Raw genomic sequence first — 22,926 nt, forward strand, 5'->3', positions numbered from 1 at the left:
CATGCATAGGCTCAAGGCCGTCTGGAGGCAGTGTGCACTTTAACCCTTTCACTACCACACTACAGAAGGTTAACCCTTTCACTACCACACTACAGAAGGTTAACCCTTTCACTACCACACTACAGAAGGTTAACCTTTCACTACAGAAGGTTAACCTTTCACTACCACACTACAGAAGGTTAACCTTTCACTACAGAAGGTTAACCTTTCACTACCACACTACAGAAGGTTAACCTTTCACTACAGAAGGTTAACCTTTCACTACCACACTACAGAAGGTTAACCTTTCACTAACGCACTACAGACTGTTAACCTTTCACTACCACACTAAGATATTCCTTTATTGATCCCCTTGGGGAAATTCAGGCATCATAGCAGCATGGGGGGGGGGGGGGTACAGGTAGTAGAAGACATGATACAGGTCATAGAATTATAGTACAGGCAGTGTAAAAGACAGTGTAAACAATATAACAATATAATTAACTCTGGACATGTGCATATGGGCAACAAGGTGCAAGATGAGGGTATGTATGCCCTCTGTTATATTTGCCCTACAATAAATATAGTTACAATATATATAATCTAATATATAATCTAAGAATGCTAAATGCTAATGGATCTAACCCTGGCAGTGTTGGCTTGTCTTGCTCTACCCATCACATAAAAGAATGCAGTCATCTCTCCTGTTCCATGAGGTGTCAGTATGTACTGGAATCATATCAGGGATGTCAAACGCTACAAATGTCTTAAAGGAACACACCCACGTTGTGGGAAATGTGTTGACCATCTTCTCCAGAGAGAGACAAGAAGATAGATACCAATTTCCTCTCTGTGCGTTCAGTAGAAAGCTATCCGGCTGCAAGCTAGCCTAGCTTAGCACAAATGAATGGAAGCGGATGCGGACCACTAGCCTAACTTAAAACTCCGGGAGAGCTGGTCTGTATCCGCTTCCTTTCATTTGTGCGAAGCTAGGCTAACTTGTAGCCAGATAGCTTTCTACTGAATGCACAGTAAAGGAAATTGGTATCTTCTTGTCTGACTCTGGAGAAGACGGTAATTTCCCATAATGTTGACGTGTTCTTTTAACGTGTTAATTGCATGATAGGCTGTGATAAATCGCAATTAACACAAATTGTTAAAATGCATGTGTAGAGGTTGTATCATGACAGAATGGTTAGGGGAAGTAACCCCAAGTACTTATCGGTCACTGGAGTCTTCAGTATCATTAAATGTCGTTCCACTTCGCACGGTACAAGACGAGGAGTGTTGTTAACATCAGTAAAAAAATATATATATCTAGTTGTGTTGTAATCAATTTCTCTGATGTTAACACGAGAGGTACTCCTAAATAAATACTGGGGAAGCACTGGACTCTAAAGTGTTTTTTACTATGTTTTGAACCAGTATTTAAATTCAGAAATGTTAACATTTCCAAAGGGTTGATATGTACCAAGGCTGAATTAGATCTTTCCATTCTCCCCCTCTCCTCCTCTCCCCCTCTCCTCCTCTTTCCCTTGTCTCTCCATTCTCCTCCTCTCCTCCTCTTCCCCTTGTCTCTCCATTCTCCTCCTCTCCCCCTCTCCTCCTCTCCTCTCCCCCTCTCCTCTCCCCCTCTCCTCCTTTCCCCCTCCTCCTCTCCCCCTCTCCTCTCCTCCTCTCCCCCTCTCCTCCTCTCCTCTCCCCCTATCCATCCCCCCTCTCCTCCTCTCCCCCTCTCCTCTCCCCCTCTCCATACCGCCCGCTCCTCCTCTCCCCCTCTCCATCCCCCCCACTCCCCCTCTCCTCCTATCCCCCTCTCCATCCCCCCCTCTCCTCCTCTCCCCCTCCCCCCTCTCCTCTCCATCCCCCCCGCTCCTCCTCCCCCCATCTCCATCCCCCCCTCTCCTCCTCTCCCCCTCTCCTCCTCTCCCCCTCTCCTCCTCTCCTCCTCTCCTCCTCTCCCCCTCTCCTCCTCTCCCCCTCTCCTCTCCCCCTCTCCTCCTCTCCTCCTCTCCCCCTCTCCATCCCCCCCTCTTCTCCTCTCCCCCTCTCCTCTCCTCCTCTCCTCCTCTCCTCCCCCTCTCCATCCCCTCCTCTCCCCCTCTCCTCCTCTCCTCCTCTGCGGTGTGTCCAGGACTTCCTGACGGACCTGGTGATGTCGGAGGTGGACCGGTGTGCCGACCACGACGTGCTGATCTTCCGGGAGAACACGCTGGCCACCAAGGCCATGGAGGAGTACCTGAAGCTGGTGGGACAGAAGTACCTGCACGACGCTCTGGGTGAGAGTCTGAAGACCACACACACACGCACACGGGCACGCGCACACACGGGCACACACACACACGGGCACACACACACACGGGCACACACACACGGGCACACGCACGCACACACACACACGGGCACACACACACACAGGCACACGGGCACACACACACGCACGCACACTGGAACACACACACACGGGCACACGCACGCACACACACACGCACACGCACACGCACACACACACACACACACACACACGCACACTGGAACACACACACATGCTGCAGATAGTTACAGGGGGCTGTTCCGGGGGGGTTCACGTGCTTTCGAGCAACATTGTACTTATTGTACTTATTTTATGCCTATTCTTATTTCTGCACTTTCTACGTTGCACTACTTTTATTGTCTTTTATACCTCTTCTTATGTCTGCACTTTATGCATTGCTTTTATTCTGTCAACTCTGCATGCTAATTTTATGCCCATGTTCAAAAAGGTGGTCCAAGAATAGAAGTATAGAGTGGTAAAACTCAAACTTGTGATGTCATCATGTGTGAAGTCTGAAAATATACAAAATATAAATACATTATTATTATTTATTATTTTTATAAACCAAAAAGAACAATCCACATAAGACTATTGGACACAAATGATATACACCAAACAAACAACCAAATAAAATGACATGTCATGCATGACATGAAGCAGACCAGACACATGTGAATGTCAGTTAAAAGGCTGGGTGACAGTTGCAGGTGTGTGTGTGTAAACAACTCTGCGATAGAATCCTTAAAAGTAGTAAGGGGGGGCTGACCCGGGTTCGATACCCGAACCCGTCGTTATTTGCCAAATGTCTTCCCCCCACTCTGTCTCCCGTTCCTCCTCTCTCTCTCTCTCTACTGGACTGCCCAGTAGAAAAAAAGCGCTAAACCCTAAAAAAAAAAATCTAAAAAAAAAAAAAAAGTAGTAAGGGGGATATAAATGTGTCCATTTTAAAGGTTTTTGCTTTTGCATCTCGTTCCAACTGCTGGGAGCAGCTAATTGTAAGGAGGGTTAACCAAAGGAAGTGTTCACATGGGGAAAGATGGTGAGCAGCTCTGGTGTTATAGGGAGTATAGATGACCATTTTTTGTTTGTCTGTCTGTGGTTTCTGTGTGCTGTTGGGCGAAGCATCCAAGCCGGCCTTGTCTTGACCGTGTCTGGGTTCCCACAGGAGAGTTCATCAAGGCTCTGTACGAGTCGGACGAGAACTGCGAGGTGGACCCTTCCAAGTGCTCCAACAGCGACCTGGCCGAGCACCGAAGCAACCTGAAGATGTGCTGCGAGCTGGCCTTCTGCAAGATCATCAACTCCTACTGGTGAGACATGCCGCTGTGGAGGAATGTACCATGAGTAAGGAGGTACTCAGACAAATGTAAATGTCGTTAACGCAGGTTTATTTCGGGTAAATTCCTCGACGGCACTCTGCATTGCTTACCCTGGTAGTCGAAGGTTTCCAGTTGCAGACCCGGGTGAAACTAGAGAGAGAGCGTCAACTCTCACTATGGTGTCTGTGCGCCATCTACTGGCCATTTAGAGAAACTACCTTAAAACAGCCTAGGCCAGTGGTCACCAACCTTTTTAAGCCCAAGATCACCTTTTATTTTTTTGGTGAAGGCAAGATCTACCTATTGAAGCGTTGAGAGAAAAAGACAGCCAAGATTGTACTTTAAACTAAATTACTTTTATTTGCCTGTATTCTAATTACATGCAATGCTTTGGTCCAACATTAAAACGTCAAAGTAGAACTGTAATATCGCTGCTGGCGGGACAAAACCTCATAACTCCATTTAAACCTTTTTTTTTTTATATAAATCAACTCCGTAGATCATCCTCCATATGTGTGTGTGGGTTTTACAAAGTTTAAACAATGGGAAAGCATTAAACCGATCATCTGTCTAAACCTCCTAACTCTATTCACCCTCAAATCTGTGTTCGTTTTTTTCATCTGCTGAAAAGTTGGGATTTTGGAGTTATGAGGTTTTGTCCCGCCAGCAGCGATATGTACTTTCTCAGTCAGTGCTAAGTGCAGTCATCTTATGCAGCATCACTTTTCACATCAAAACAAAAGTAGAATTGTAATGTGGACTTTCTCATATTATTAACATTGACAAACATATTTACAATTAGCATTTTATAAAGTAGAACTGTAATGTGTACTTTCTCAGTCAGTGCTAAGTGCAGTCATCTTATGCAGCATCACTTTTCACATCAAAACAAAAGTAGAACTGTAATGTGGACTTTCTCATATTATTAACATTGACAAACATATTTACAATTAGCATTTTATAAAGTAGAACTGTAATGTGGACTTTCTCAGTCAGTGCTAAGTGCAGTCATCTTATGCAGCATCACTTTTCACATCAAAACAAAAGTAGAACTGTAATGTGGACCTTCTCCTATTAATTAACATTGCCAAACATATTTACAATTAGCATTTTATAAAGTAGAACTGTAATATGTACTTTCTCAGTCAGTGCTAAGTGCAGTCCTCTTATGCAGCATCACTTTTCACATCAAAACAAAAGTATAACTATAATGTGGACTCTCATATTATTAACATTAGAAAATGCTAATTGTAAATATGTTTGTCAAAGTAGAACTGTAATATGTACTTTCTCAGTCAGTGCTAAGTACAGTAATCTTATGCAGCATCACTTTTCACATCAAAACAAAAGTAGAACTGTAATGTGGACTCTCAGGGAAAGATTAAACATTTCTTATTATTTTTTTTTTATTTTTTTATTTTTTCAGGGAAAGATCTACAGGGAAGGTCTCAAAGATCGACCAGTCGATCAAGATCGACGGGTTGGTGACCACTGGCCTAGGCTGAATCATTCAGCTCCCTTGGTTAAACATTTTATCAAAGCTGCTCTACTTGACCAAGACAATGGTTTGGAGCGCTGTCACAGTCCTGGTGTATTTAGAGCATGTTAATTCAGTTTTCTTGAGAATTAGTGATTGTGAGATTTCTAAATCTTTTTCAAAGGCCACTCAAAGCATTGCACAGTGCATAAAACCCCTTACTTAAATGGTACAGACTGCAAACACACTGTTTAAAATCCTTCATCGAGCTCATCATTGCCACAATTATATTTGCCAATCCTTGCATTTATACTGTACATTTTCTTGAAAAGCAAGCATCGTGGTCACAATAGTCCCAGAAAAGCTAGTAGACATGGTAGTATTTTCAAATACCCTGTTCTAATAATAATAATAATAGATTTAATTTATATAGCACACTTTAAACTCAGTGAGCTCTCAAGGTGATTCACAGCAAAAGGAAAACAAAATAAAAAATATAATAAAAAGGTTTAAAACAAGAAAACATTCAAATGAATAAAGATTCAAAGATAAGAATAAAAATGTTTAAAGGGGACATGCATTGCTATTCCTTTCACTATTTGGTCAACTTTACACAATTCCTGTGAGTCTATGGAAGACATCTGTAAGGTGTTTTTTTTCCAAAAAATTCATTGTTTTATATTTCTAATCAAGTACTCAAAAGCATAATTTTTCAGCCTCAGGATTTCAGGCTGTTATTGGATGGGCTCCGCCCATAAGCGCTTTGAGTGAGTGACAGTCACCCACACAGCGTGATACATACGAGAGAGAGAGAGAGAGAGAGAGGAGCGATGCGTCCCCGACACACACGCAGTCAAGTTTGTGTGTAAATGCTCCGACCAGGGTTTCCGTTAGAATTTTTTTTTGTCGGTCTGAGTGTCCGGTAGATTTCAATCTACCGGACAAATGGGATCAATTCCGGTCAGAGTTTATTGAGCTTAAAAACAATTGATAGGCCTATATAAAGAATGACATCCTCAAGGTATTTATAATATTTTAACTTAAAACTAGGCTACTTTTGCGTATATACAGTCATTAATATATTCCAAATAAAATAAGTCCCTCGAGACTTCGTGCTGCTGCTGACTTGAGGTGTCGGTGGGCAGTCTGCCCGACATTAATAAACAGCAGTCTGTTATAATCACATTTTTATGAGCTAACGAATTCCGTTATATTGGACATTTGTATTAATTATATCAAGCGAAGAACTGAGAAATTTGGCAGAGAGAGACGGCAACATTATCGTGGGTTTGCGTGATGTATCTCCACCTCCCAACGACTTGGTGCTGGTCATAATGTCCGGTGAAAATAATTCCCTCTAAGCACAATTTGATCATTTGAATTGTATTAAAATAGGCTAAAATTAAATAGCCTATGCGATGAACGAAACAATCATTACATTTGTTTCATCGTTGCTTCACCAAGCAGGTCTGTCTAATAATGACAAAAATGACAATGGTGTGTCAGCGCGAGCTTGCTGCTAGATTTACGAGAAGCATGGAGCTGCAGAGCCGCAGTGTTTTCAGGTCCGGTTGGGGGACCGCTCAGCAGCGCCCCCCACCCAACAGCTGAATTGCCAATGGCTGAATTGGAGTACTGCACTGTGTCGGTAAAGCTGGTGGGTTCTGTGGGTCTGCAGCTCCATGCTTCTCGTAAATCTAGCAGCAAGCTCGCGCTGACACACCTTATTGTCATTATTAGACAGACCTGCTTGGTGAAGCAACGATGCAACAAATGTAATGATTGTTTTGTTCATCGCATAGGCTATTTAATTTTAGCCTATTTTAATACAATTCAAATAATCAAATTGTGCTTAGAGGGAATTATTTTCACCGGACATTAAGACCGGAGAGATTAAATATGTCGGACTTCAACAGATTTTTCCAGTCAAATACCGGTAATTACCGGCTAACGGAAACCCTGGCTCCGACGAGGGAGAGAGATGGCGCACACACATTTTTACACACATATCTGCACGGTCCCGCCGGTCTCTATCTCTCTCTCTCTCGCTCGCTCGCTCGTTCTCTGCCTCTCTGTCAAAACCCGTTTGATGAAGTGTCGGGTTACACCATAGAGGGGGCATTACTGCAGATCAGCTACTTTCTACGTCACACTGCGAGTCAAATCAGAACAGCTTAGTTGAGTGAGGGAAGATCTCGTGAACTCGAGACTAGACTGATGAGTCAATATGATAATTAACGACACAGACCACATTGATATAATCCCCAATTGCTAGGAAACAATGCTAAACACTGGAAAAGGCCATTTATAATGCATGGGACCTTTAAAACATAAAAAACATTTAAAATTAATACAATAAACAAAACATAGGAGCAAAAAAAAATAAAGTATCTGTTAATAATAATGTTCATGTTCTCGTGTTTTCTTCCTCTCCGCCCGGCTCCCCCTAGTGTCTTCCCGCGGGAGTTGAAGGAGGTGTTTGCGTCGTGGAAGCAGCAGTGTGTGTCGCGGGGCCACCCACAGGACATCAGCAAGAGGTTGATCAGCGCCTCGCTCTTCCTGCGCTTCCTCTGCCCCGCCATCATGTCCCCATCACTCTTCAACCTCATGCAGGAGTACCCCGACGACCGCACCTCCCGCACCCTCACGCTCATCGCCAAGGTCATCCAGAACCTGGCCAACTTTGCCAAGTAGGTAGCGCCTGGCCAGCTCTGGTTTATTGTGGGTGACCTCCTCAATGGAATATCAGTTCTAGTCTATTGTGGGTGACCTCCTCAATGGAATATCAGTTCTAGTCTATTGTGGGTGACCTCCTCAATGGAAGTTTAGTTCTGGTTTATTGTGGGTGACCTCCTCAATGGAAGTTTAGTTCTGGTTTATTGTGGGTGACCTCAATGGAAGTTTAGTTCTGGTTTATTGTGGGTGACCTCCTCAATGGAAGATCAGTTCAGATTTATTGTCACCCCCCCCCTCAAGGTTCGGCAACAAAGAGGAGTACATGTCCTTCATGAACGACTTCCTGGAGCACGAGTGGGCGGGCATGATGCGCTTCCTAACAGAGATCTCCAACCCAGAGACGCTGTCCAACACGCCAGGCTTCGAGGGCTACATCGACCTGGGCCGCGAGCTGTCCGTCCTCCACAACCTGCTGTGGGAGGTCGTCTCGCAGCTCGACAAGGTAGGTCACCGCGCACCCCTTGTTGTGTTTTAGAGAGTGACCCCGAAATCCAACCCTTGCACTGAACAACCGTATAACTCCTATTTTTAAAGTTGTTGTTTTCTTGGGACAGTCAGTTTATATTTGTATTTGCAGTGTGAATGTGATATATCACAAAAAACGACTCCAACCTCTACTGTCTTTTAACTATGAATGAATACTACCATCTTTTAGATAATAACGTTTGAAAACATTGTTCCACTGAAAACTTAAAACAGATTTATATGGTTCTTAGTCTGAGGTAGTCAATTAGGCTTTTGGGTGCAGTAGAAAGCTATCCGGCTGCAAGCCTGCCCAGCTAGCCTAGCTGTTGGGCAAAAACACCTGAGTTATAAGCTAGGGTAGTGGTCCATATCCACTTCCATTAAATTCTCCGAGACCGGTTTTAGCCTGGTATTGAGTATTGACCCATTATCCGACACCAGTATGACTTAGCGGTGCATCCCTAACATTTAAAGGAACATGCCAACATTTTGGGAAAAATTTTAGCTTACCGTCTTCTCCAGAGAGAGACAAGAAGATAGATACCAGTTTCCTCTCTGTGCGTTCAGTAGAAAGCTATCTGGCTGCACGTTAGCCTAGCTTAGCACAATGAATGGAAGCGGACAGGGCCGGTTAGCCTAGGCATTGTCCAACTATCACTGGAAAAGACGATAAGCTAATTTCCCAAAATGTTGGCGTGTTCTTTTAAGGTAGTACTCACAGGCAAACATGGAGGAGTTAGTGGTAGTCCACCTCAGATAGTCATTCCATGGCTCCCTGCAGGAAATATAAAATCATTTAGCGAATGACCGCCAAAGGATTTGCAACCAAATGTAAAACATGACAACTTTATTTTAAGTTTATGTTCATTCATTTGTACAATTACACTGTAGACACTGTAGAATTTGGGGAGGGGCGCTATGTATAAAAAAGGACTACAATTCCTATGGATGTAAACACCCTAGAATTTAAAGCTGAATGTCACTTTAAGTTAACCTTAAATCCATTGTGCTGGTAGTACAGAGAGGCAGGCCCTGTGAGGGAAAATGTGTGTAAATGTGTGCAGTTGGACTGACTGCAATGCAGTGTGTTGCCATCCATTGTCTCGCAACCATCAACCCCCCCCCCCCCCCAGACCTAACCAGTACCACTATCCCGCAAGCATGGCCTGTTTCATTGCGCACCAAAACCCCTCTGCTGAAATGCCTTGTTGATCCACAGTGATTTTTGTATCCATTTTGAATCCACCCCTGTCTGCATCTTGGCTGAACACCTCCTTGTCTCAGATTGCTCTTTGTGATGCATGCTCTCTGTGTTAGATTTCTTTTGGAATGGCCTCTGTTCTTGTAGTAGCATGTGTGGTTGTTTTTCCTTTTATTTTACCCTCCAACTCAGTTTTCCATATGTTTTTTCTCTCCTTGTTCTGCCCCTATCCCCTCCACCTCTCTCCCTCTCCCCCCTCCTCCCCCCCTCTCCACATCCCCCACCCTTTCCTGGCCGACACACTCTGTCCCGCCACCAATGCATTCTGGTGCTTCTCATACCAACCGACCAACCGACCCTCTACCCGCCCTCCCATCTCCATCTCAAAAAAAACTCTGGATGGGTTACTTTTGCTATGGTTGCACACACACACACAACCTGCAACCCAGGGTGAAAATTCCTTCCTGCAGGCCACCATAGCCAAGCTGGGCCCTCTGCCCGGCATCCTGGGGGACATTGCGCGCGCCCTGGCCAGCCCGGCGCCCCTCCAGCAGCAGCTCCGGCGCTTCCAGGACCACAGCTCGTCCCACAACATCAGCGGCAGCGTCTCCTCGGGCCTGCAGAGGATCTTCGAAGACCCCGCAGACAGGTTGGTGGACGGAGGCTTCCGGACTTTAATAAAAAAATTAAAAATAACGTTTATTTTTTTTATTTTTTTTTATATATTATATATTTCTTATGTGTCTATTCATTCTGTTTAAACCAATGGGGGTTTTCTTCACAGTTGCAGATAAAAATTAGGCTACACTAATATTAGTAGTATATATACTAGAATTATACTATTATAGTATATGACTCGTCATACAAATTTAAATAAAACATTTATCATAAATGATGTAGTCTATCTGCATCCGCTTGGCACTCGGCGCTCCATCAAGACGTCACCATCACTTTCGTACCAACCGTGCCCTTATTGGATTATTTATGTTGACAAAACTGATGTTATATTCATTAAAGAAAGTTAATTTAATAAAAAAAATACTCATTTAATCAGATTAATCACTTTATTCAAATTGAGGATTTAGTTTGAGAACATTTATAAAAAAATATATATATATTTTTATAAATATTATGTCATAAAATATGACGACAGACATTCGAAGCTTCATTCAAATACTTCAATAGAAGCGTTGAATGTTAAAAAATGACATTCGGTACAGCCCTAGGGGAAGCATATACCGTAAAACAAACATTAACCCAATTTGTACAGAAGAAAGCCAAAAGAATTGTGAACCAAACAGATTACTATGAACCAACAAATGCACTCTTTATTAAATCAAATACCTTAAAATTGGAAGATCTTGTTGATCTTAGCACTGCAATAATAATGTATAAAGCACATAACCACTCACTTCCAAGCTGCATTCAGGAGTTGTTCCAAACTAGAGAGAGCCGGTATAAACTCAGGGGAACTTGTGTCTTCAATAATATCACAAAGGCAAGAACAAATACAAAAAGTAGATGTATATCTGTTAAAGGGGTCAAACTATTGAATAACTGACAACGAATAAAAAATGTGTAGTTCGATACATAAATGTAAGAAATTATTCAAATATAAGGTGATACATAAATATAAAACCTTATTATAATCCTAATTATATTTTATTATAACATAACTGTAAAAGAATTATACGTTTTGTATATTACTCTATAAACGGTACACTATTAAACTTTCGTAACCTTTTGTTTTTGCAAAATTATGTATTGAATTATGTTTTTTGTTTGCTTTTTTATTAATAATGTAATGTAAAAAGTAGGGCTGTCAGTTTATCACGTTAATTAGATTAATTAATTACACAGCTAATTATCGCGTTATGAAAATTAACTCAAAATTAATTACAATTTTTTTTTTTTTTGTTTTATTATATTTTTTTGTATCATTCATTCCATAAGAATGTAGAATACACATTTACAGACTTCTTTTTGCATGTTCTTGGTATCTGATTCTAGGGACATCTATGAATCTCAGGGAATGTATTCCCAGTGTCAGAAATACTGTGGGCTAGATCCACAAAGAATGGATTGCACGGTGCAAGTTGCACCCTTACTTACAATTCATTATGAATTGAAAATGGGGGACCCTGATGTAAACAAGACGAAAGTCTTTCTCTGGTCTGCATCCCCTTAACAATTGTGTGTATTGAGCCGTACTGTATTTTCATTCAATCAATCAATCTGCGCTGTGATTGATTGAATGAAAATTTTATTTTGAGTAAATTGTAATGAACCAAATGAGAATATCAATAAATTTTTCTTTTATCTTTGACTGTGAATAACACCATGCTCGAATTGACCAGACCTGAAAAATCTAAGCAAATTAATAGATGGAAGATGATTAAACAGAAGGTTTTGTAGATGCAGTACTGAATTCTGCCATCCGGACACATGCAATTTGAAATATGATTATAGAATATAGAATATCAGGCATAAAATTAAAATGGGATTAATTAGATTAAATCCTGTAATTAGATACATTTTTTTATCGCCTGACAGCACTAGTAAAAAGGGTAGGCAATATAAACCTTAGCTTCAGCCTACACTTTTTCGGTCGTTTTCTTTCTTTTTTTATAAATGTAAAAGAAGACCGAAATAAAATCATTCATTCATTCATTCAAGATGGTACTTTAGGGTCCAGAGTAGTTTAGTATTACAATTAGTAAACTCCCAATTGGCCAGACTAAATGTTTTACACCTGCACACAAAGGTAGTTCAAGTTGCTTCAATGACCAACACGACCGAGAGGTCAGTCGAGTTCGCCTTCACGGTAAAGCATCGGTTCAGTTCAGCAGCATTGAAGACACGAGACGGACATCATGATGTCATCACATTAGACACAAGCAGCGACACAGTAATCAGTAACACAATTACTCAGACATGTCTTATCTATGTTGGCTCAAACATGGTGGACAGGTTATGTCTGTAACCACAATAACTCAGACATGTCTTATCTATGTTGGCTCAAACATGGTGGACAGGTTATGTCTGTAACCACAATAACATACGGTTATCCTATAACCATAGTTATATGAGTATAGCGAGCGCTCTGCACTCTAGTGGAACTATCCCTTTATCCAATCTAGCATTGAATAATTTTTCTCCACATGTACACACCCATCCGCCTGGCCACACCCACATCCGCTCCTCTACATAAGCGGGGTCATGGCCACACTAACAGCTCCTTCCCAAGTCTTTCGCCACCGAAGGCGAAGACCACAGGGTCCTCAGTGAGTCAGTGCAGAGCGCTCGCTATACTCATATAACTATGGTTATAGGATAACCGTATGTTATATTATCGTATAGCGTACGCTCTGCTGAGCAGAGCGGAAGCTCGACAAATGTACCCGCTGAGGCCCCCCACAACTAGGGATGGGTACCTTTCACATTTGAACCGATACCGGTACCGGTACCTGTGAATCGATACCGGTACCCAACGGTACCTTTTTTCGGTACTTTAGTCTCAAGACATTTAATTTACCTACCTCAGTCAAAAAAAAAATCCAAACTTCAAATAACTACAATTTCGACAGTTTTCGGCTTGTCATTGCTCCGACTGCTTTGTTGTTGAATCAAGTCAAATCCTAGGTAAGCATATATTGTGCGTGTGAACGTTGACATGAAAAGAAAAAAGTTAAAAAAAATAATAATAATAATAAAAAGATTTATTTTTTATTTTTTTTTATTTTTTTTCGGTTTCTCACTTGATTCGATACTCGGTAGTACCGACGTGTTTCGGTTCGGTGCCTCAAAAGTACCGAATTCGGTACCCATCCCTACCCACAACCATCAGAACCGGGGAGGACCCGAGCCCCCGGACCCCCCTAGAGGGGGACGGGAGGGAATCGGATCCGACTGCGAAGAGGGTTTAGCACCTCAACGCACAGGGTGAGCAGATCGTGGGACTTACCTTCACAGAAGGACCCGCGACCACTCGGGCGCGCATCCCACATGCCACTAGGGAACGAATGGGAAGAGAGAAAAAAAACGTTACAGCCCCCAACATCACGGGGTCAAAGGTCAATAACCCAACCCCGTGGCAAGGCCGTAGCAGCGGAGCGCGGAGGAGGACCCAGCCCCAGGAACAGCCTGAGGGCCAGGACCCCCCCCAAAAAAAGGGGCCCGGTGAGGTCAACGATGCCGTAGCATCGGGACCCTACTAGACGGTCACTGATGACACCACCCCCCACATCGCCAGCGTATCGGACAGGGCCCAAATCAAGATTAGGCCCTTCCCCCCCTTTGGCACGCCGCCCTGAAGCACTCTAGCTTACTGCACCTGGTATTCCCAGGGGGTCCCCCATCCAAGAACTACCAGGGCCGAACCTGCTTAGTTTCCGAGATCTGATGAGATCGGGCGTGTCCAGGTTGGCATGGCCGTAAGCCCCAAGAGGCTACCCCCCCACAATACTGTGGGGCCAGACGGCGTGCCGGGGAGACAACCCCCAAGGGGGTTGATCCCTCAATCCAGGCAACAGGCCAGAACTCGACCTGTGCCTGGAGCACTGCGGACTAGATAGGCGCCTCAAGGGTCTACTGTAAGAACAGTACCCGGCGGAAGGGGTGTTCGGTATGCTGTGCAAAAATTGCCTCTCTCTAAGCAAGAGCACAACCCCAGCAGAAGCTGAGGGATTTACACCGTATCCCCAAAAATATAGTAAATCAACACACATTTTGTAAACAAAATCATATTTGAGGGGAGGGGGGGGGGGGGGGGGGGGGCAGGGGCAAACCGGGGAATAATTTCACCCACCCCTCACCACCTTACCCCTGATACGACGCCAAATGTGTAGAGTAAAAGCTGCACGCCAGCACAGCCGAAGACCTTGTTTGAACAGGTTTCCCACAGCCCTGCCTATGTGTGAAAAAAACTTGCCACTTGTTATTTTCATCATTACCCTCAAGTAAAGAATAACAAGCAAGAGAGGAACTCAGCCCTCGATCATATGCCACTATGCACAGCATTGTAGGGTAACCCAGCCAGTTGTGGGCTCAGCCACATGGTCTAAACGTTACATGAAGACACACAACTTCTCATCATACAACAAAAAAAAAGTTAATTTTTACTCACGTAAAAAACAACGCTGTTCCTACAGTGTAGGTAGAGAGAAAGGCACAAGCCTTGGCCAACGCTAACCCAAGCTATACAAAGCGACCAAGACAATTCTCACACAGCACACGTCGTATCTCCAAATGTAGTGAAGTAACGTATGTTTTGTAGACAAAGACATCGTTATTAACAAAAACATTCGGGAGGGGAAGGAAGGAAGAGTGGGGTAATGTCCAATGGACACCTTACCTGCACCAAGGAACGCAGGACGAAAGGCCGCAACACAGGTTGGTCCACCACATCGACGAAGGCCTCTCGCTGGCTAGGCCAGAAGAAGCAATGGCCGGAGCCTTGCTCCGGTGTGACGCCCCCCTCCTGCAGCCGGTCATGGCACAGGCCCGACGACATCTTCTGCCAAAGATGACATCGTAGTCAGAGTGCCAGGGCCTGCTATTCTCACGGCTACGCCAATGGTTGTACCACAAGCTAAACAGCTAACTGATAGCATCAAGCTAACGTTCCCAGCCGAGCGCAGCCGGCAGCTAACGACGTAGCTAAACAGCTAACTGGCTAACAGTTAGCTCATACTGGCTATCACTAGCCACTAGCTAACGCAGAAGCAAGCTAAGCGGCTACTACTGAAAACTGTACAACGTGAGAAAAGCAATACAAGCCAACACTTCACACGTCCCTCTTCAGAACGGTGTTTACCAGACACAGCGGTGTCGGCACCAAGCCCCTCGTTGAACGCGGGCTATAGCCGACCTGAGCATGGAGATATTCTCATAACGAACACCAAGCTCACCTCCCTCGCACTGGGTGTTTTTTCATCTTGAAAAGCTTGGTCAGCACGGCGACAGTGGGTATCAGTTTGTCCAGAGACCCGGGGAATTGAACCGCAGATTCTGAATCCAGGTCCCAGGAAAACAAAGCTACGACTTCACTTGAGGAGGAGCTAATGTTATCGTGGGGCATCAAACTAGAACCCCCTCCACGCCGCTAAGGGGCAGCGAAAAGGATCCTAGCCTGGAGCCGACCTTCGTAAGCTGTGTAGTTGTTCCCCCCACAACCGACACACCTGGCGCCTGCGTCGCAAAAAAACATCACCCGCCCAGAGAGGCCGTCCAGCTGCAGAGCCGGAGGCAATGCCGGCGGGGATTGCTCAGCGACACGAGCCCCTAATGCGAAGCGCCGGTGGAGGTCAGAATGATCATCATCTTCTAGACACTCCGGTGGCGAAGACATTATCACTGTATTTCCTCGAAATAGTGAGAGAAAACAAAGATATAATGTCAACGCAGCTCCTTTTCTCCAAACGTAGCTCCTTTCTAATAACTATTTCGGCAATAAACTAAAGTGGTGTATACAGTAACTTTTCGGTGGTGAAAATAGGGAAGGAGCTGTTAGTGTGGCCACGACCCCGCTTATGTAGAGGAGCGGATGTGGGTGTGGCCAGGCGGATGGGTGTGTACATGTGGAGAAAAAAAATTCAGTGCTAGATTGGATAAAGGGATAGTTCCACTAGAGTGCAGAGCGTAAGCTATACGATAATATAACTCGGATATGTCTTATGTTGGCTCAAACATGGTGGACAGGTTATGTCTGTAACCACAATAACTTGCATGTCTTATCTATGTTGGTCAAACCTGGTGGTTCCGTTAGGTTATGTCTGTATTAACTCTGAAATCTATGTTTCAGAATAATTTCTATTCACCAAATTCATCATAATGGACACAGGAATTTTACTAGACATATCAGCATGACATAAAATACGTCTCTCCCAATACCATGAAAGACAGAACAAGACATAAACAAAACTAATAAAATGCACATACATACAGTATAAGCCAAGTATTGGATTGTTCATATGAAAAGATCAAATATCCCGTCTGGTGCTAAAAATACATGCCCAAAGTGCACGTGCATTGTCATGTAAAATGATCTAAAAAGTAAAATCACAGCAGTGTTCATAGAGTTTTCACGGCCAATTTGTCATAAGTAGTCTTTGATCTGGGTAAAATGCGCAATGGTTTGAATGGTTATTCCTTTATTGATCCCCTTGGGGAAATTCAGGCTCATAGCAGCTTGGGGGAGGGGGGGGGGTACAGGTACATGGTAATAGTAGAAGACATGATATGATACTGGTCATAAAATTATAGTACAGTAGAAAAGTCAAAATAAAAATAGGCAGTGTAAACAATATAACAATATAATGAACTGAGTATACGCATCTGAGCAAGTAGGCAGTGTAGATCAAGGTGCTGATGGGGGACTATGCCCTATCTATTATATTTGCATTACAATAAATATAGTTACAATAGACGCTATAATCTAAATATATGCTATGATTAAGTAAGTCTACAGTATACAAAGGTGCAGTAAGGTACATATGGCATGATATACGCTATACTTCTCTGCCATCTCTACATGCAAGCTGAAGCCAAGTCAGTCGTGCCTTTTGATCTTATATTTTGAAAATAGATTAGAAAATTCAGAACGGATGATTTGATGTATTGGCCTCCGATATAATTTGACATGGATAAAATGGTTTCATGGTACTTTATATTCAGCTCTCTGTCAGCAGTTGCTAAAGCCAGCAGGCAGAGTGCAGATACAGCTGAGGAGGGCAATCCAAATCATCCACGTTCACCCATATCTGTATGATAGCCATTAGGGGTGGGACGATACGCATTCGAACCGTGTACCGTACGGTACGACCCCCACGGTTTGGGGCGTCTGTGTATCGTACGGTTCAGATGACGCGCAAATAAAAAAAATCATTTGGCGGAGCCGGGAGAGGTGAGCACTGGCTACAGGCAGCAGCAGCAGCAGCACTGCAGCCAGGTGCTAGTCAGTTTGTGTAAAAATGGCAAGCACAATATAAATCAATCTTCATTACGACTTTAAAAACATAGCCATTAACATTACATAGGCATACACACATCTTGCCATAGCGTTAGCAGTTTGTACAACACAACACACGTTTTAACTATGGTAGCCCACTAGCCCGCCAGCTAATACAGTCAATGAAATGTTATCGTAGCTACTAGCTAGCAGAGGAGGAAATGGGAGTCTGAGAGGCGGGGTGTTTAAAGACAATGATCAACATCCAAGAAGGCTAACATACAACTGTGTTTTACTAACTCCAACCGGGGCTATTGCCGCTTTCGTGCTGCTTGTTGATGTTATGAACTCCTCCTAACGTTACCGGAGCTGAAGGTCTGTGACACTAAAATGTCAGTGGGGACCCGCCAACCCATAGATAGTTCCAACTCACCGAATTACGTAATCCACCACAGTTGCACTCAATATTTAAATGTTAGTCTAAATAAATGTAGACAGATAATGTACGTATTTTAAAAATAGAATGAACAGAGCAGTGTTGTTTTTAAACAGTACAGTGTGTGTTAGTGTGCTGCCATTTATATTGATGGCTTTCTAATTAGTTTATTTATTTATTTTAAATAACAGTGACACTTTTCCCTTTGATAAGAAATCCAGCCATATTCCTTTCATTGTATTTCAAATACTGCACTTTAATTTCAAGCCGAAAACGAACCTTTCCATTAAGAACTGACAATCAGGGAATTTAAACATGGTTGACATTGTTTTTTTGTGTTTATATTAAAGAAAGGAAAGTCTAGTGCTGGCTGAGCATATTGTTTGTTTGCACTAAGTTAATACTTTGACAAATGTAGCCTATATTTTTCAGTCAGTTTGGTCTTTGTGTGCCAAACATTATTTAAGGCTGTAAACACTGTAACACTGTAAACTTTATATATATATATATATATATATATATATATATATATATATATATATATATATATATATATATATATATAAATGAAGCATGTTTAGATTTTTGAGTGTTAATTTTTTTTTTTATAAAAATGTACGTATATCGAACCGAACCGAAAACCGTGACCCCAAAACCGTGATACGAACCGAACCGTCCATTTTGTGAACCGTCCCACCCCTAATAGCCTTGTACAATAATACTGTATTTAAGGCATATATATATATATATATATATATATATATATATCCACACCTGTCTGAAAATACCTGCATTTATTCCCGTTTACACACCTGTATATACTATATCTATAATATCTGTATATATTCCTTACCTAACTGGCCAGTATGGCTTACTACCTTGTACCTAGTGTATTTATACCTGTATCACTGTACACTGGGGCGACAGTGGCTCAGGAGGTAGAGCGGTCATCTGGTATTAAGAAGGTTCCCGGTTCGTTTCCCTCTCCTCCCGGACACCGTGTCGAAGTGTCCATAAGCAAGACACTTAAACCCGTAATTGGTCCTGATGAGCAGGTTGGCACCTTGCATGGTTGCCTCCGCCATCGGTGTGTGAATGTGTGAGTGAATGTGAGGAACAAAACAATTATATATAACAATTATATAGCACTATATAAATGCACCATTTACTGTACATAATAATACTGTAACACTGTACATCAGACTAGCAGTATTACTCAGTAGTACTCATTTATACAAATTCCAGTTGAATCACTTGTACATTGTATATTGTTACTGCTGTTATTGTTACCTTTGCACTCTGGTGAGATGCCAACTTACCTATGCTGTACGATGACAATACATTTGAATCTAGTCTAAAGAAACGTTGGATCTCTGTATATAATCTAAACATAGAAACACCAAGGGATGTTTTTTTTAACAGTAATTATCGCCTGTTCTCCTTTCAGTGAGATCCGGAGCCTGAAGTCTCCAGTGCAGGAGCACATGGACGTGTTTCCCAGAGGGAAGCACCCCCTGCTGGGCCAGCAGCAGTCCTCAGCCCACAGCGTGAGCTTCTCCTCGGAGCCGGAGGAGCGGGACAACAACCTCCTGCCCAACGGACGCAGCGTCTCCCTGGTCGACCTCCAGGACTCCCACATGCTCCACGGCGGCCAGGGGCCCCCGGCCCTCCACCACGAGGCCCCCCCGCGGCTCAGCAGGGCCGACTCGCAGGCCTCTATCGGACACCCCCAGTCCCACACCCACCACCACAACCACCTCAGTTACTCCAACCCCCACACCCCGCAGCCGGCGCTCCACCCCAACAAGCCCTCGCTACGTGACAGCCTGCCCCAGAGCGCTCCACAGGTGCGCCGGCCCCTCCACCCCTCCCTCAGCCAGCAGCGCAGCCTTCAGCCCCTCTCCTTCCAGAACCCTGTGTACCACCTCAGCAACAACCTCGCGCAGGCCCACGCCACGCACTCCACGCACTCGGCCCACTCGCTCCAGCGTGACTCCAGCTCGGAGAACCTGAGCACGGAGAGCTCTCGCAACAGCCACAGCAACTCAGAGGAGTTCGGCGGCGGGAGCCAGGTGGGGGTCAAAGGACGCTTGGCGTCCAACAGCAGCCTGGAGGAGTTCGGCGGCGGTGGCCGGCGGAGCATGCAGAGCGAGGAGGCGCGGCGCCACACGCTGCCCGAGCACCACCACCACGCGGGCACGGCGGTGGCGGTGGCCGTGCCCAAGCAGAGCACCACGGCGGGCACCGCGCACATCGTGAGAGTGGAGCAGCAGAGTCGGGCGGGGGGGGCGGGCAGCACTGGAGCCCGGACGCCGCGGTCGCTGCCGCACAGCGCCTCGTTACGCAGCAGCAGCAGCGTCAACACGGAGCCAGCGGCGGGACAGGCGGGCGGACGCTCTCGCCAGCAGTCCACCTGCTCCGCGGAGAGTCCGGTACCACCGGTGAGGGGCATCTCCAAGCCGGCCACGCCGCTGATCACCCCGCTGACCACACCGCTGACCACACCGCTGACCACACCGCTGGCCACACCGCTGGCCACACCGCAGGTACCAGCATTCAGGACTGACATTTAAACAGGTGCACACACAAACACACAGACGTTACTTTACACTCTGTTGACAATGGGCTTTAGTTTGCTGAAGTACGGAAATGTAGGGTTTGGAATATCTTTCCACCATTTCACTGCATAATACCTTTAAGATTATATTTGCTTACATGCCAAAAAGTGAGTAAATTCATGTAAAAAATAGTTTTATACAAATGTATGTACTGTATATTGCCCAATTAAATACAACACACAAAAACTAGGAATAAGTATTACACTAGCTGTACTGCACCCCTGTTCTAGTGTTTGCATGTCCATTTATTAGGCTTGACTGAACAGCCTGACAGAGTTTAATTTGTCAGGTGGTTAGTTTTGGCATCAAAACATTTGTTTCTCAGTGTTTCGGTGGTGCAATCGATACAGAATTGCAAAAGGTTGAGTGGATTACACCATCTAGTACGTAGGCAAAGTCCTCACAACATCTCTGTATTGTGTGTGTTGGGAAACAGGGGGGGTAATACGGTCATAGAGCCATAAAGGTATGCATTTTTGCAATACTGTCATACACAATATACGTATTAAAAAAAATTCAATGTAATCCAACATAATAGAAAATTGCACATTATGCATTACAAGATAGGATATGAAAATTACGTCATATCACATTGTAATTCATGCTGAAAAACTGAGTGCAGTTATAAAAGTAAGAAGAATACAGTGATACAGTTGTTGTTTTGGCTGCATCACCCAGCATGTGGGATGTGGTGAGCATGCTGTAACGTGTCCCCTGTACGGTGAGCATGTTGTAACGTGTCCCCTGTACGGTGAGCATGCTGTAACGTGTCCCCTGTACGGTGAGCATGCTGTAACGTGTCCCCTGTACGGTGAGCATGCTGTAACGTGTCCCCTGTACGGTGAGCATGCTGTAACGTGTCCCCTGTACGGTGAGCATGCTGTAACGTGTCCCCTGTACAGTGAGCATGCTGTAACGTGTCCCCTGTACAGTGAGCATGCTGTAACGTGTCCCCTGTACGGTGAGCATGCTGTAACGTGTCCCCTGTACGGTGAGCATGCTGTAACGTGTCCCCTGTACGGTGAGCATGCTGTAACGTGTCCCCTGTACGGTGAGCATGCTGTAACGTGTCCCCTGTACGGTGAGCATGCTGTAACGTGTCCCCTGTACGGTGAGCATGCTGTAACGTGTCCTCTGTACGGTGAGCATGCTGTAACGTGTCCCCTGTACGGTGAGCATGCTGTAACGTGTCCCCTGTACGGTGAGCATGCTGTAACGTGTCCCCTGTACGGTGAGCATGCTGTAACGTGTCCCCTGTACAGTGAGCATGCTGTAACGTGTCCCCTGTACGGTGAGCATGCTGTAACGTGTCCCCTGTACGGTGAGCATGCTGTAACGTGTCCCCTGTACGGTGAGCATGCTGTAACGTGTCCCCTGTACGGTGAGCATGCTGTAACGCAGGGGTGGGCAATTATTTTTCCCAGGGGGCCGAATGAGCAACTGAAAATATGTTGGAGGGCCGGGCCAAAATTCCAAACTCAATTATGCATAATATACATTTTATTTCTATATAAAAAGCAGTAAATGGCATTTTTTTTACCCCTGGTAAGAGTGTATGTTATTATTTGGCAATTAAAAGGTGAGGTTAGCTTTCAAAAATATCATTTATTCAAATAGAATTTATTTCCAAAATGATAAACAAAATGTGAAACATTAATAACACAGGGCATTTTGAGTTTCATATACTATTGAAACAAGGATTTTCTTAGCTTTCTAAAGACATCACATCATCTTATAGCAAAAATAAACAAGACATGTCACTGAACTGTGTAAAGAAAAGTTTCCCAGTTTTGTAGCCTTTTTTACTTTACATGCCTATATTAAACATTTAATGTTTTCAGAACTGTGCAAAAAAAAGAAAATAAATATCAAGTGTCCCACTTCACTTGTTATATTTCCACATTTTAGTGTTCTTCAGTTCTTTTTTTTTCATTCAGTGTGAGAAATCCAGTCTCTGTTGAGCTTTAACAAGTCCATCAAAGTCAGGTTGCATGTCTGAGGTGGAGATGCGAAGCACAGCTGCCAGATGTTCATCAGTGAGAGAGGATCTGTACCTGGACTTGGTAAACGTCATGACTGAGAATGTCTGTTCACATATGTAGGTGGATCCAAAGAGAACCAACATCTTCTGAGCATGTCTCCTCATGTTTGGAAAGTTCTCCTCCTTGAGAGCAGAGTAGAACTCTAGCAGTGATGCTGACTTAAAGTGCTCTTTCAGTAGTGAATCAGACTGCAGGTCAATGAGTTCAAGCTGAACAACTATCAACACTGCAGGTAAAGGGAGAGGAAACCAGCTGCATTTCATCCTCAACCTTTTTGAAATCTTGAAAACGCCTTGAAAATTCATCATGCAGTGCTCCCAACATGGATGAGTACCTGTGCCGGTGATCAGCTGATGGTTTGACTTCTTTCAGGGTTTTCATGTGTTTGAGA

General features: G+C 44.1%; 1 protein-coding gene across 1 annotated transcript in view; it reads left to right on the top strand.

Moving 5' to 3' along the window:
• rasal2 (RAS protein activator like 2) overlaps positions 1-22,926 on the top strand; it is a 202,652-nt gene that overhangs the window by 164,538 nt on the left and 15,188 nt on the right. The window contains exons 8-13 of the mRNA XM_084339500.1: positions 2,114-2,258; positions 3,459-3,603; positions 7,540-7,779; positions 8,066-8,267; positions 9,962-10,140; positions 19,323-20,421. Coding sequence (XP_084195626.1) covers positions 2,114-2,258; positions 3,459-3,603; positions 7,540-7,779; positions 8,066-8,267; positions 9,962-10,140; positions 19,323-20,421 — 2,010 coding nt within the window. The remainder of the gene's footprint in view (positions 1-2,113; positions 2,259-3,458; positions 3,604-7,539; positions 7,780-8,065; positions 8,268-9,961; positions 10,141-19,322; positions 20,422-22,926) is intronic.

The sequence above is a fragment of the Notolepis coatsorum genome (assembly GCF_963971535.1).
Source record: "Notolepis coatsorum genome assembly, contig: SCAFFOLD_247, whole genome shotgun sequence".
NCBI classification, from domain to species: domain Eukaryota; kingdom Metazoa; phylum Chordata; class Actinopteri; order Aulopiformes; family Paralepididae; genus Notolepis; species Notolepis coatsorum.